Source organism: Halichoerus grypus, chromosome 3, assembly GCF_964656455.1.
Source record: "Halichoerus grypus chromosome 3, mHalGry1.hap1.1, whole genome shotgun sequence".
Lineage (NCBI taxonomy): Eukaryota > Metazoa > Chordata > Mammalia > Carnivora > Phocidae > Halichoerus > Halichoerus grypus.
In genome coordinates this window covers 160,812,548-160,827,179 of record NC_135714.1, presented here as the reverse complement: position 1 = coordinate 160,827,179, position 14,632 = coordinate 160,812,548, and the positions used below count along the sequence as shown (strand labels likewise).

General features: G+C 44.7%; 1 protein-coding gene and 1 long non-coding RNA gene across 6 annotated transcripts in view; one reads left to right on the top strand and one right to left on the bottom strand.

Moving 5' to 3' along the window:
- Nucleotides 1-7,634: 7,634 nt before the first annotated feature.
- On the bottom strand, nt 7,635-9,159 carry LOC118524813 (uncharacterized). The gene is made up of 2 exons (XR_004911841.1): nt 8,839-9,159; nt 7,635-7,986 (listed from the first exon to the last, which is right to left on the bottom strand). It is a non-coding gene; the product is annotated as an uncharacterized LOC118524813 (long non-coding RNA).
- SLC39A14 (solute carrier family 39 member 14) overlaps nt 8,434-14,632 on the top strand; it is a 47,448-nt gene continuing 41,249 nt past the window's right edge. For 2 of the 5 annotated variants that reach the window (XM_078069522.1, XM_036075162.2), the window contains exon 1: nt 8,439-8,584. Coding sequence is in view for 2 of the 5 variants with exons in the window: in XM_078069520.1 (XP_077925646.1) it covers nt 8,781-8,856 (76 nt within the window). In the remaining 3 variants the exon portion in view is untranslated. Of the gene's footprint in view, nt 8,857-14,632 lie in introns of all 5 variants that reach the window. The other 3 variants (XM_078069520.1, XM_078069521.1, XM_078069523.1) reach the window with 2 other exon arrangements.

The window sequence follows — 14,632 nt, the reverse complement described above, 5'->3', positions numbered from 1 at the left end:
CACTACACACCTATTAGAATGGCCAAAATCCAGAACACTGACAAGATCAAATGCTGACAAGGATGTGGAGCAATAGAAACTTCTATCGCTCGCTGGTAAGAATGCAAAAATGGTACAGCCACTTTGTAAGACAGTTTGGCAGTTTTTTACAAACACTCCAAAAGAGGTAAGGTGACTGAATGAATAAAAAAGCAAGACCCATCTATATGCTGCCTACAAGAAACTAACTTCAGACCTAAAGATACCTACAGACTGAAAATGAAAAGATGGAGAAGCATTTACCATGCAAATGGAAGTGAAAAGAAAGCTGGGGTAGCAATACTTGTATCAAACGATATAGACTTTAAAAGAAAGAGCAAAAGATAAAGGAGGGGGCGCCTGGCTAGCTCAGTTGGTAGAGCATGGGGCTCTTGATCTCAGGGTCGAGTTCAAGCCCAATGTTGGGGTAGAGATTACTTAAAATAATAAAATGGTTAAAGTGGCAAAGGTTATTATGTACTTTACTCCAATTAAAAAAAATTTTAGGGACCGCCTGGGTGGCTCAGTTGGTTGAGCATCCAACTGTTGGTTTCAGCTTGGGTCTTAATCTCGGGGCTGTGAGTTGAAGCCCCATATTGGCTCCGTGTGAAGCCTACTAAAAAACAATTTATTTAAACAAAAAAGGACACTATATGATCATAAAGGGAGCAATCTATCATGAAGATACAACAATTGTAAATATTTATGCACCCAACATGGAAGCACCCAAATACATAAAGCAGCTAATTATAAACATAAAGGAAGTAATCAATAATAATGGTAGCAGGGGACTTTAACACCCTACTTACATCGATGGATAGATCATCCAAACAGAAAACCAACGAGGAAACAGTGGCTTGAATGACACATGGGACCAGATGGACCTAACAGCTATATTCAAAACATTCCAGTGGGATAACACATTCTTTTCAAGGGCACATGGAACATTCTCCGGAATAGATCACATGTTAGTCCACAAAACAAGTCTCAACAAATTCAAAAAGATTATAAAGTCCTACCGTGCATTTCTTCTGACCACGTTATGAAACTAGAAAAGAAAAAATCTGTAAAGAACAGAAATACATGGGGGCGCCTGAGTGGCTCAATCGGTTAAGCGTTCTACTCTTGGTTTCTGCTCAGGTCATGATCTCAGGGTCATGAGATCAAGCCCCACAGTGGGCTCCCGCTCAGCAGGGAGTCTGCTGGGGGAGAGGGATTGTCTGCCTCTCCCTCTGCCCCTTCCCCACACTGGCGCACACACACTCTCTCAAATAAATGAATAAAATTTTAAAAAAGATTTTATTTATTTATTTGACAGAGGGAAACAGAGAGAGGGAACACAAGGAGGGAGAGTGGGAGAGGGAGAAGCAGGCTTCCCGCTAAGCAGAGAGCCTGATGCGGGGCTCGATCCCAGCACCCTAGGACCATGACCTGAACCGAAGGCGGATGCTTAACGACTGAGCCACCCAGGATCTCCAAATAATTTTTTTTTAAGATTTTATTTATTTGAGAGAGAGAGTGTGAGTGAGTGAGCAGGAGCGGGGGAGGAGTAGAGGGAGAGGGAGAAGCAGACTCCCCACTGAGCTGGGAGTCCAAAGCAGGGCTCTATCCCAGGACTCCAGGATCATGACCTGAACTGAAGGCAGATGCTTAATCAACTGAGCCAACCAGGTGCCCCTAAATAAATAAAATCTTTTAAAAAAACTCCACAAATACTTGGAGGTTAAATGACATACTACTAAACAATGAATGGGTCAACCAAGAAATCAAAGAGGAAATTAAAAAATGCTTGGAGAGACATGAAAATGATAACACAGTAGTCTAAAATCTTTAGGATGCAGTGAAAGCTGTTTAAGATGGAAGATTATAGCAATACAGGCCTATCCCAAAAAACAAGAAAAATTCAAATAAACAATATAACTTTACACCTGAAGGACTAGAAGAATAAAAAACAAAACCCAAAACCAGTAGAAGGAAGGAGATAAGAAAGATTAGAGCAGAAATAAATGAAATAGAAACTAAAAAAAAAAAAAGAAAAAGGAAAAGATCAGTGAAACCAGGATCTTTTTTGAAAATATCAACAAAATTGATAAACCTTTAGCCAGACTCATCAAAAACTAAACCTACTCTTACCATATTCTCTGAAAATCACATTCCTTGGTTTTTGCTCAAATGTGTTGAAAACTTAGGTCCACACAAAACCTTGCATGCAGATGTTTATAGCAGCTTTATTCATAATTGCCAAAACTTGGAAGCAACCACGATATCCTTCAGTAGGTGAATGCATAAATAAAATGCGGTGCATCCAGGTAATGGAATATTATTCAGAAAAAAAAAAAACTATCAAGCTACAAAAAGACATGGAGGAAACTTAAATGTTTATTACTAAGTGAAAAGCCAATCTGAAAAGGCTACATGCTGTATGATTCCAACTATCTGACATTCTGGAAAAGGCAAAAACTATGGAGACAGTGAAAAAATCAGGGGTTGGGGAGAGGGAGCGATGAATAGGCAGAGCACAGAGAATTTTTAGGGTAAGGAAACTATTCTGTATGATATTGTAATGGTGGATATATGTCATATATTTGTCCAAACCGGTAGAATATGAAACACTAAGCATCAACCCTGATGTAAACTATGGACTTTGGGTGATTATGATGTGTCAGCGTGGGTTCATCAGTTGTGACACATGTACCATTTCTGGTGGAAGATGTTGGTAGTGGGGGAAGCTCTGTGTAATAGGAAATCTCTACTTTCCACTCAGTTTTGCTGTGAACCTAAAATTACTCTAAAATATAAAATATGTTTTTAAGTGAGTAAACTAGGAAGACCTCTGGCAACATGGCAGACTAAACTGACCATACTGACAAATGTTGGCCAAAATAGAAAAAAAACAATGTTGTTGTTGTTAGGTAGCTGAATTTGGGGGAATGGAACGAGGGAAGGGAGGGAAGGAAGGGAAGGAAGAAGGAAAGAAAATATCGAGGTGCAAGAAAGAAAGGGAAGCCAGAGTGGTAATAGTTGATGCCAACACAGCTCCCAGGATTATGGACAAAAGGGCAAGGGCAGGAGCACTGAGGATTCTCGTTCCAGTTAAGGATAGAAGATGCCTATGAGGTGCTGGACTACAGGAGTAAAGTCTCCGGATGAAGAGAGCTGGAGCCCGAAAGAGACCCTGCCAACCATCCTGGGGCGGCAACAAGGAACTTCGGGGTAAAAAGGCATCCATGAAAAATCCCAAAGCCTGGGCCACATGCAGATAAACATAGTCTGAATTTATATTACTAGCATGTGGAAGGACCACAAGCTGAAACATTACCATGAACATTGGCTCAGACTGGTGAGAGAAACAAGTGCAGACAATTGGATTGCAGCACGGAGAGGTATAAATGGAACCGTGCAAGAAAAGAGATAGGAGAGAATGAGAAGCTCCAATATTTATCTAAGAGGAGCTCCTGCAAGTTAAAGGAGAAAGAATGAGTGGCAAAATATGAAAGATATAAAGACGGAATTTTCCAGAATTGGAGACAAATATCAAACTTCTACCTGAAGAACCTGAGGCTAAAGAGAAGCACATCCACTTCTAAATGTACTGTAGTAAAACTATAGAACCCCAAAGACAGAATCTTAGCAATGGTTAGAGGTGAAAGATTGCTGATAAAGAAAGGTCATCAAACTAGCAGCTCACTTGTCATCAGCCACAACAGGTGCCTAATACAAAGGAATAATAACTTAAAAATGCACCATCAACTTGGAATTCTGTTGCCAGGTAAACATTCATTCGAAGGCAAGGACAAAAATAATGGTATTTTCTAATAAAGATCAGAGCAGAAATTAATGAAAGAGAATAGAAAAACAAGAGTTAGTTATTTAAAAAGATTAACAAAATGGGCAAACCTTGGGGCGCCTGGGTGGCTCAGTCGTTAAGCGTCTACCTTCGGCTCAGGTCATGGTCCCAGGGTCCTGGGATCGAGCCCCACATCGGGCTCTCTGCTCAGCGGGGAGCCTGCTTCTCCCTCTCCCACTCCGCCTGCTTGTATTCCCTCTCTGTCTCTCTGTTGGCATCAGCTTGTGTTCCCTCTCTGTCTCCCTCTCTGTCTCTCTGTCTTAAATAAATAAAATCTTTAACAAAAAAATGGGCAAAACTTTAGCTAGATTGGCCAAAAGAAAAAAAAAAGACTCAAAGTACAAAAATCGGGAATGAAATAAGGGATTACTGACCTGACAGAAATAAAAAGGATTGTAAAGGGAATACTATGAACGGTTAGAATTAGAGACAAATACCAATCCTCTATATGCCAAGAAATTAAGTTATCTTAGATGAAATGGGCAAATTCCTATGTTTGCTACTTAAATGTTATTTTTACCAATTGTCTTTTTTGTCTGCCAAAACCATTAGATGGGGCACCTGGGTGGCTCAGCCGTTAAGCACCTGCCTTCAGCTCAGGTCATGATCCCAGGGTCCTGGGATCCCATCCAGCATCTGGTTCCCTGCTCAACAGGGAGCCTGCTTCTTTCTCTGCCTCTGCCGCTCCCCCTGCTTGTGCTCTCTCTCTCTGTGTCAAATAAGTAAAATTAAAAAAAAAAAAAAATTAGATAACAGAAGTGACTGAAGCTAAAGGCATTCTAAATCTTTTTATTATGTTAATCACCATACATTATATCATTAGTTTTTGATGTAGTGTTCCATGATTCATTGTTTGCGTATAACACCCAGTGCTCCAGGCAGTACGTGCCCTCATTAATACCCATCACCAGGCTAACCCATCCCCCCACCCCCCAAGGCATTCTAAATCTTTTGGCTAACAGAGTGTGAGGTTCTGGTCCTCTGACATGATTTTGGGGAAACGAGAGCCTTCACGTTCCCTCTGACCCTCTTAAATTCATTAAACCATGCCAAAACATGGAAAACTCATTTTTCCCCTTGAAAGTGTCTTAGAAACCTGGTCATTGATTTCTCACTTCATTCTCTTTCAACTGACCTGTAGGCTGCAAATCAAAAAGAGGATCTTTGCCCCGCCTGCTGATCAAGTTGCCTACCTTGTGAACACAAACCACAGAAGGGTGTTTGATTTTCTGAGTCCCCAGTCCCACCCTATACACACTCAGGGCTGGGGTCTCATTTCTCTGACTTCTTTCCCAAGCCTGTCCCATTCACTTCAGCTATGGGTAATCTGCATATCTTTTGGCTGGTAGCTGTGGTAACTTGTCAGAAGGGAAATAGTCATGAAAATGCCTGGTGTTTGTGCTTAGTTCCCTTAAATATCGTCCAACAAACTTTTAGTGAGCTGGCCTATTCATTCATCCAAGAAATACTGAGAATCTATTACATGCAAGATGTTATGTTAGGGGCGCCTGGGTGGCTCAGTCGTTAAGCGTCTGCCTTCAGCTCAGGTCATGATCCCAGGGTCCTGGGATCGAGTCCCGCATCGGGCTCCCTGCTCAGCGGGAAGCCTGCTTCTCCCTCTCCCACTCCCCTGCTTGTGTTCCTGCTCTCGCTGTCTCTCTCTCCCTGTCAAATAAATAAATAAAAATCTTTAAAAAAAAAAAAAAAGATGTTATGTTAGGAGATGCCGGTATATACAGAAATCTTTGGTAATCAAGACAGTTTAAGGTCTAATGAGGATAGAGATAAAAATGAAATAATTTTTTTTTTAAGATTTTTAAAATTTATTTGACAGAAAGAGCACAAGCAGGGGGAGTGGCAGGCAGAGGGAGACAGAGAAGCAGGATTCCCGCCGAGCAGGGAGCCCGATTGGGGCTCGGGTCTGAGCTGAAGGCTGAGCCACCCAGGCACCCCAAAATGAAATAATTTTTAAGGGGAAAATGCAAGTACCATAAACCATATAAAATGTTTTAATTCAGGACCCAATAATGGGTCCTGAAATCAATTTAGTGGGCTTGTTACCACTTTTTAAAAAAGATTGAAATAGAGGGGTGCCTTGCTGGCTCAGTCATTAAGCGTCTGCTTAAGCGTCTGCCTAAGCGTCTGCCTTCGGCGCAGGTCATGATTCCAGGGTCCTGGGATCGAGCCCGCATCGGGCTCCCTGCGCAGCAGGAAACCTGCTTCTCCCTCTCCCACCCCCCCTGCTTGTGTTCCCTCTCTCGCTGTGTCTCTCTCTGTCAAATAAATAAATAAAATCTTTAAAAAAAGATTGAAGTAGAATATAAAATATCAGTACATTGTATACACTAATGAAGTTTTTTAAAACTTGTTTGCTGTATTGTTATTTATACTGGACTTGTTATTTATACTGGAGTGTAAAATGCATTTTAATGTGGGTTCCAGTCAAGAAAGTTTGAAAGGGTAGATCAAATGTGCTACAGAAGAATCAAGAAGCTTTCTGAAGGGAAGTGGCTTTGAAGAATTAGAATTTTAACAAGTGGAAATAGGGCTAATAGGAAGAAGGGCATATTATGTAAAAAGAAATATAGAATTGGGGGCCTAAGCATGGCACTAGGCATAAAAAAATTGAGGACTACTCAGCAACAAGGAGAGACTTAGGGTTCAGCTACAGAATTTTGTGTGGGGGTGGATATGGAGAGTTAAAACCTTTTGATTTTAAGCTGTGTTAATAATTAATTGTATTCCCCTAATGGATTACTGATAGCTTATCAGCTTTGGTGGACTTTGGCAACTCTACCCTTCATCTGGTTGCAAACAAGTGAAATGCTGCCATAGGCCCTGAGGTGGGGTGTCTTGTTCTGCCTGCCCTCCTGTCTCTCTGAAAGGAGCCTGTTCCCCTGTGTGTAGTACTGACACCTTGCCTGGAAAAGGCATGGGATTGTTTTTGGACCTCAGGTTTAAGAAATTAACACCCCTGTGTAATATGCCTTTATGGGCTTAATACTTTTCAGAGCTGTATGTGTTAGAAGCATGCTTGTTTTGTTTAATCTCTGGGTGAGTTTCTCATTCCTTTCCCAGTACTTTAAGGAAAGGAAGGAGTGGTATATACTGGACCATTTCTGACTGTCCATTGGAGATGGGATTGAGTCCCAATGGATGACATAATGTCTGAAAAATACTCCCGAGCTTAACCAAGAAAGACAAATATAAAGGGTTATTACAAAGATGAAGGGGCTCTGAGGGGAATTCTGCAAGATACCATTACTTTGAAATCACTTGGAAAATGAGAGGAATATCACCCCACCCCTTACCCAACTGGAGCACTGTAATTGCAGTATGAGGATAATTGAACTTTAGAAAAACCCAGGGCCCAGCTAGTCTCTTCAAGAGTGGCATAAACACTCTGGCCTGCTCTGGCTTTGTTTCAATTCTTTCTTTTCCCCTCGCTACCCAGTACTTCGGAACAAGCTGCCATTGAGCCCCGGATTCTTCCTGCTGCGTGCTCCAGGGATTGTCTGCTTTCCTTTTATCTTTAGCACTGCCAGCATGAGGCTTCCTCTCTCCAGAACTCTGCAGAGTGGGCTATGGTCCCCCTTCCCTGAGCAAATTCACAGACACCCTAAGTGCCAGTGAGGCATCAGTCATTGGGGTAAAACTGGGACATGGGTAATAACTGGCTACAGTTCTGCTACAAGACCTTTCCTTTGGGTACCCTAGACGCAGGTGGCAGCTGGTTTAGCTGTAGAGGAAATAATCGCGATGTCCAGCAGAATAGAACAATGGGAATTTAATGGGTGGCTTATTTTCTCAAGAAATTTGCATTTCCGAGGCCTGATATCCATCTCAATAGGACTATCCCACACCGGAAGAGATTCTTAGGACACGCCTCACCCCAAAATTAACATTCTCCCTGTTTGGGATTAAGAAATGTAGCTCCCGTAGAGAGCCTGATTATTTGGGGGGGTGCGATGCGACATATAGTTTGAGTATAGCATGGTTTATTTGGAACTCGAACGGGATATTTTTGTTGTTTTAATTTTTGTTCTTTTGGCTGGTTGAAATGTGTAGAAGAAACATCGTCTATGGGTGCGTCCCCTCCTAGGGTACATTTCAGAATTGAGCTGGGGGTGAGAAGGTTTTTACATCAATCAAAAGTGTTAAAATATATACATACATATCGGGTGAGTAGCAGTCTTACTGCTAAGGGATGGAGGCCAGGTGTTAAGAAAGGTCTTTATGGGAGTTTCCAGGGGAAGGAGGAGTCTATGGGGCCTCAGTGAATGAAGAATGGAATTCGCGGAAGGGCTAGAAGACGAAGCTGGTCGGGCTGGGATCCCGGCGAGCTAGGTCTCAGCCTGGGGCGGCAAGGCGCCAGCGCCGGGCCGGGCCTAGCTGGCGGCCGGCCGGCTGACAGCTCGCGCACGTCGCTTTGCCGCCGCGGGGTTCCCACGTGGCAGGCCCTGGGGAGAGCAGGGTGGGGCGAGGGCGGGGGCGGGGGCGGGGCCAAGGGCCGGGGGTGGGCCCTGCCGCTGACGCGCTGGCTTATAGCGGGGCATGCGCAACGGTGGCGGGGACGGACGCAGGCTGTGGGGCTAGGGCACGCGGGCTTCCTCCGCGGACACACCGACTGAGGTACCGCTGCCGCCACCGCTGCGGGCCGCCCGAGGGCCTGGCTTGTGAGGTTGCGCGGAGCCCGGGTGGCGTCCGCCCGAGCTTCAGGTGAGGGCGGAGGGCGTACGTGCGTGCGGGACCGCGCAGTGGTGAGGAGTGGGGCATCGCGCGGAGAAGCGGCGCGCCTCCAAGTCTCGGGGTCACCGGGTGGGGGCGGGGGCCCGGCGGCGCCGAGGATCGGCAGCTCGGCTCCGGATTCCGAAGCCTCGGGCTAGACCAGGGAGGCGCCCCGGAGGACTCGCACATGGACCCGGACGCTGGATGGAGCGGACACCTGGCCGCGGTGCCACGATGGGGCTTACTTGGTGGCGAGGGAAGAGGTTCGCAGCCGCTCTCCTTTCGGCTGGAGATCGAGGGATGTGGGAGCCAGAGAAGAGTGTCCATAACGTAGATAGCCGCACTAAAAGCCCGAAAGGCTTCCTGGAGCCCATAGATAACGAGGACAGAAAAAGCAGAGAGTAGATGGGCAAATCTGGTGGGCAGCTCTTGGGGCAGCTCCGATGGGACACTGGTCTCCGGACTTTGCTTTCCGGGAACTCTCCCCCAGCCCATCCCACCCCGGCCGGATCGCCAACCAGCAGAAGGAAAATAACCCAAATCTTCCAGATGACTAGTAGTAAGAGCTGGAGAATGGCAAAGGAGGGACTATGCTAAACCCTGACCTGGCTTACCCCTTGGGCATGGTTTTTTAGCTATTTTTGGTCCTACTGACCAAGTTGGGCGATCTGGCTCAGGCTGCCCTCTCTTGGTGGGTTAGGGCAATGGGACAGAATAGCCGTCCAAGCAGTTTCACCATGTGATTCTGAGATTCAATTAAAGCCAAGAAAATTTTCTCAGCTCGGAGTTGTGGCTTCAGTTGTGAGGATCTAGTGTCTGCCAGGGTCTGGGTGTCCAATAGGACCGTGTGGGCATGATTTGATGAGGGCAGAATGCTTACCTGGGGCGTAAGGAACGGTGGGGGCAGGACCCGCTTTGAACCTGACTTTTCTTCCTTGAGCCACCCTGGATTTGGTTTTGACTTTAGAATCACTCTTCCCTAGGAACCACAGGCACACGTGGTTAGGCTGCTGGGAAGTGGTGGTGATAACATGTACTGGGGACTGGCCTGGTTATCCTGGTCCCTGTCCCAGCTCTGCTCTTAACTTGCCCTGTGACCTTGGGAAGGGGTCAGTGCTAAAGTCAGAATAGATCTCTTATCTACAGCATCTGTGATTAATCCTTAACTCTTAAAACAAGAGCCATAAAAACTGAGAGGAACTTGATGATGAAGCAAGAGAAAGGATGTCCAGAATTGTGATTTTTAGAAGCTGTAATTAAAAACTACCTATTCCATTTCTTGTTGGAGGCCCAGAGGTGGGCTTTTCGTAAACTGTGGTAGCCAGGAGATAGACTAGTGGTACTCTTTCTACTTTTGGTTTGCAGTTATGATTAAAGGGCATCAAACAGAATTCATGGCCTTGTCATTTAGGCAAGAAGAATAAGAACTGTAGGCTCAATGATTCTCCTAGTAGTCCTCATCTCTCCAGTACGTCAATACACAGGGCCTCGTCTGTGTTCAGCTCTGCAGTGTCCACTGCCAGGTGCAAAGAGGGTATGAGGCCTGGCTCCTGCAGACTCTTGATGAGGAGAGAACATCCAGACACGAAGAATAAGGTAGCAACGCAAGAGAGGCCATGCTGTTGTGTTCAGTTAAGTTCAGAAAAGACAGCACTCTACTAGAGATGGTGTAATGTGGGAGATTGTGGACTTTTGAGCCAGATCAATCTGTCCAAATCCTGACCCTATTACTCTCTAGCAGGGCGGTTTCCTAATCTCTGTGGGTCTGTTCTCCCTGCCGTGAAGCACGTTGTGATTGTTCCTGGAACATGGTAGAGGTCTCATCATCATCATCATCTCTGTGGGATGGGGTGTATTATTTAGGGGTCCTAGAAACTGATACGTAGGTTGGGTTGTAGGAGTGGTAGGAGTGCAGACTTAGGGTTGATTCTTCTCCTCCTTGGGAACATGCATACAATTTCCCTGCCTCTCTGAGTAGGCCGCTTTTTGGGCCCTGCCAGGGATTGTCCCCCAGAATCACTGGGCATAGGGAAAAGAGGGGTCCCCCCACCTTTAGTTTTGGGAGCTATCCTGATTTCAGGTAATAGAAGTACTCCTTTTCTGGATTGATAATAGGCTGGAAGGACTAACATTGTTGGGGTGGGGCGGCTGCAGGTATGTATCAGTCACTGCACTGGTTCTATTTTCAAACCCTTCCCACAGTCTTCCTTTTTCCTTACCTGCTCATATCCCACTCTATTCCAGGAGGAACCTGAATCCATGTCCAATATTCACAGGATCTTGGGATCTAAGTAGTAGTGCTGTGAATAGATTGTATATGTCTGAGAATTGGGACCCCCTTCTCCCCACTGTGCTAAAATAATTCAACCTGTTTGCATGAAAAAAGTAATGCTTAGGCATTTTGCAGAACTACAGACAATAGGATGTTGAACTGCGGGGAATCTTTCAGTCTAGGCTCTTTGTTTTACAACTAAAGAAACTAGATCTGGAGAGGTTAATTGGTCACATTAACCAAGTCACTTTGCTTGCTAGTGACTGAGAGTCTCAATGGCAAAGACCAAAGAAAGGTTCTCTTTTTATTCCTAAGTGTGATGATGAAATTGCTAATTCTAGTCTTTTCCTTGAAAACATGAAGAGGAAGGAGCCAGTTATCCCCTATGCTTATTTAGGGGGAAAGAAGTTCCTTTGCTTGTGTGGGTGGAAGTTTCTTCTGCAGGAGTCTTCTACTTCTCTTTCCAGAATGCCTTGAGACATGTGAGGGTAGGGAGTGGATGTGGAAAGGTCTTGCTGCTGGGGCCCCAGCCAGGACTCACTAGATGTCTACAGTGGGACTTTTATGATCTCGAGGCTGACAGGTTGGCAGAATGCCAGCAGATAAGGAGTTCAGAGTCTGCTGCCAGCCAGGGGCCTCATGCCCTGCCAGGGAGCTAGCAGGGCAGGCTTGCCACAAGGTCTCTGAGACCCAACTACCTTGTCCCCACCCTTACTGTGGTCATTGAATCTCCCAGAGGCAGAATACCCGGTGGGCCCTCTGGGACCCCCACAAACGCAGGAGGGAGAGTGGCCACAGAATCAGCCTGGACAGAGCCTGGCATGCCCAGCTGTGGGAAACCGTATTCCCTGCCTTGGAAACTCAAGATCTGACTGCGTTTTCATGCTTCCTAACGACCTTCCTCCAGCATCTGGCCCAGGAGAGTGTTGGGGTTTGATGGAATGAAAAGGTGACGGTCCTGAATTTGTTACCATTGGATCCCTAGGGGCTCTTAGGCAAGGCACTCGGTGTTAGTGGTTAATAAAAAGTCAGCTTAAAGTAGGGAGTTTTAAAACAATCCATGTTTTAAACAGTTCATTTTACTTTAAAAACATATGCATGTATTTTTTTACTCACCAAAACTATGATTTAGGGCTGAGGCTTTTTCTTTGGGTTTCTGGGTACCCTAATTAAACTTGCAAATTGTGCATAAAAATCATACCTATACATAGCACCTGCAATTTTCACATTTTATTATTTTTTTTAAAGATTGTATTTATTTGTTTGAGAGACAGAGAGCGTGGGTGCACGGGCAGGGGCAAGGGAGAAGCAAGCTCCCCGCTGAGCAGGGAGCCAGCCCCGCATGGGGCTTGATCCCAGGACCCTGAGATCATGACCTGAGCCGAAGGCAGATGCTTAACCAACTGAGCCACCCAGGCGCCCCCACATTTCCTTTTATTTTATTAAATTTTTTTCACCAAGCTCTATTCACATAGTTGAAAAATCAAAAGGTTAAAAAAACAATGTATACATTCACACCCACACTTGGTATTCAGTGAAACATCTTACCCCTGCTCCTCTTTTTTACAGATGGTTCAAGTTAGCACTTTAGACGTGTCGTTTAGCCCGTTGCTCTTTTCACCTAGCAACTGTACTGGATCTTTCCATATGGGTACAGAGAACATTTAGGTCATTCTTTTATTGTAGCCACACAATATTCAGGATATGGAAGTACAGTGATATTTTAACCAATGTACGTAAGTCATCTCTCTCTGTCCCCGAACTTGGATTGTTTCCATTATTTTGTTTATTCTGTTATTACATACAATGCTGCAATGAATAACTTTGTACAAATGGTATTTCCTATGTGTTTAATTATGACTCTAGAAGAAATTCTCGGAAGTGGGATTGCTGGGTAAAAGGACATATACATCTGTTCATTAGTTTTTCTTAAAGAATTTAAAAGACTATTTAAGGGGCACCTGGGTGGCTCAGTTGGTTAAGCGACTGCCTTCGGCTCAGGTCATGATCCTGGAGTCCCGCATCGGGCTCCCTCAGCGGGGGGGTCTGCTTCTCCCTCTGACCCTCTTCCCGCTCGTGCTCTCTGTCTCTCATTCTCTCTCTCAAATAAATAAATAAAATCTTTAAAAATAAATAAATAAATAAATAAATAAAAGACTATTTAAAAGAATTTAAAAGCCTATCAGTCCACATGTAGAATCCTACTTTTTTTTTTAAAGATTTTATTTGAGAGAGAGAGCACAAGCAGGGGGAGTGGCAGGGAGAGGAAGAAGCAGGCTCCCTGCTGAGCAGGGAGCCCAATGCAGGGCTGGATCCCAGGACCCTGATACCATGATCTGAGCTGAAGTCAGATGCTTAACCAACTGAGCCATCCAGGTGCCCCTTTTCCCCCCTCATTTGTAACATGTCTTTCTAGATGAGCAGTTCTCAGACTTTTTGATCCTAGGGTACTTTAATATTATCTTTTTTTTTTTTTAAGATTTTATTTATTTATTTGATAGAGCGCAAACAGTGGGAGCGGCAGAGGGAGAAGGAGAAGCAGGCTCACGGAGCAGGGAGCCCGATGTGGGGCTCAATCCCCGTGGGATCATGACCTGAGCCGAAAGCAGACACTTAACGACTGAGCCACCCAGGCACCCCTAATACTGTCTTTTGTTTATGTGCCAAATCTTTTGATATTTGCTGTGTTAAAAATTAAAACAGATTTGGGGGCATCTGGGTGGCTCAGTCAGTTAAGCATCCGATTCTTGATTTCAGCTAGGGTCTTGATCTCAGGGTTTTGAGATCGAGCCCCATGTTGGGCTCCAAGCTGGATGTGGAACCTGCTTGGGATTCTCTCTCCCTCTCCCCCTACCCTCCCTCCCCCCAAATTAAAACATATTTAAAAATAATAAATATGAGATCATTACATGTTAACATAAAAAGCATATATATTTATATTTTTTAAGATTTTATTTATTTGACAGAGAGAGAGACAGCGAGAGGGAACACAAGCAGGGTGAGTGGGAGAGGGAGAAGCAGACTCCCTGCAGAGCAGGGAGCCCGATGCAGGGCTTGATCCCAGGACCCTGCGATCACGACCTGAGCCGAAAGCAGACGCCCAACAACTGAGCCACACAGGCGCCCCTAAAAAGCATATTTTTATGAAAATACCTGTTTTCCAAGATTAAAAAAAGCAGAGAGCAGGATGGCATTGCTTTTACATCCTTGTAGATCTACAGGATTTCAAAATAACGATTTATTAGATGATGAGCTAGCAGAGACTGTAATAGGTATAATGTAAGTTTGCTGGTAAAGACTCAGTTGAAGTCTTTTTTTTTTTTTTTTAAGATTTTATTTATTTCTTTGAGAGATAGAGAACAAGCGGGGGAGCAGCAGAGGGAGAGGGAGAAGCAGGCTCCCTGCTGGCAGGGAGCCCGATGTGGGACTTGGATCATGACCTGGGCTGAAGGCAGGTCCTCAATCCACTGAACCACCCAGGCGCCCTCAGTTGAAGTCTTGAGAACAAACTGAGTTAATCTCCGAACACACCTATTTATATCCTAAACTTCCACCTTAGAAATCTTTACAAAGCTCAAGACTACTGTATTCACCACACTTCATGTAGCCTCTGAAAAATGAGAGTGAAAAGGCTTTTAACATCTTAATATTACAATGAAAATAGTTTTTACCTGATAGACCTCCTAAAACAGTCTCAGTGACCCCAGGTGTCCTCTAAGACCAGAATTTCAGAATTGCTGTTCTAGAGCACTTAATTTTCATAGAAA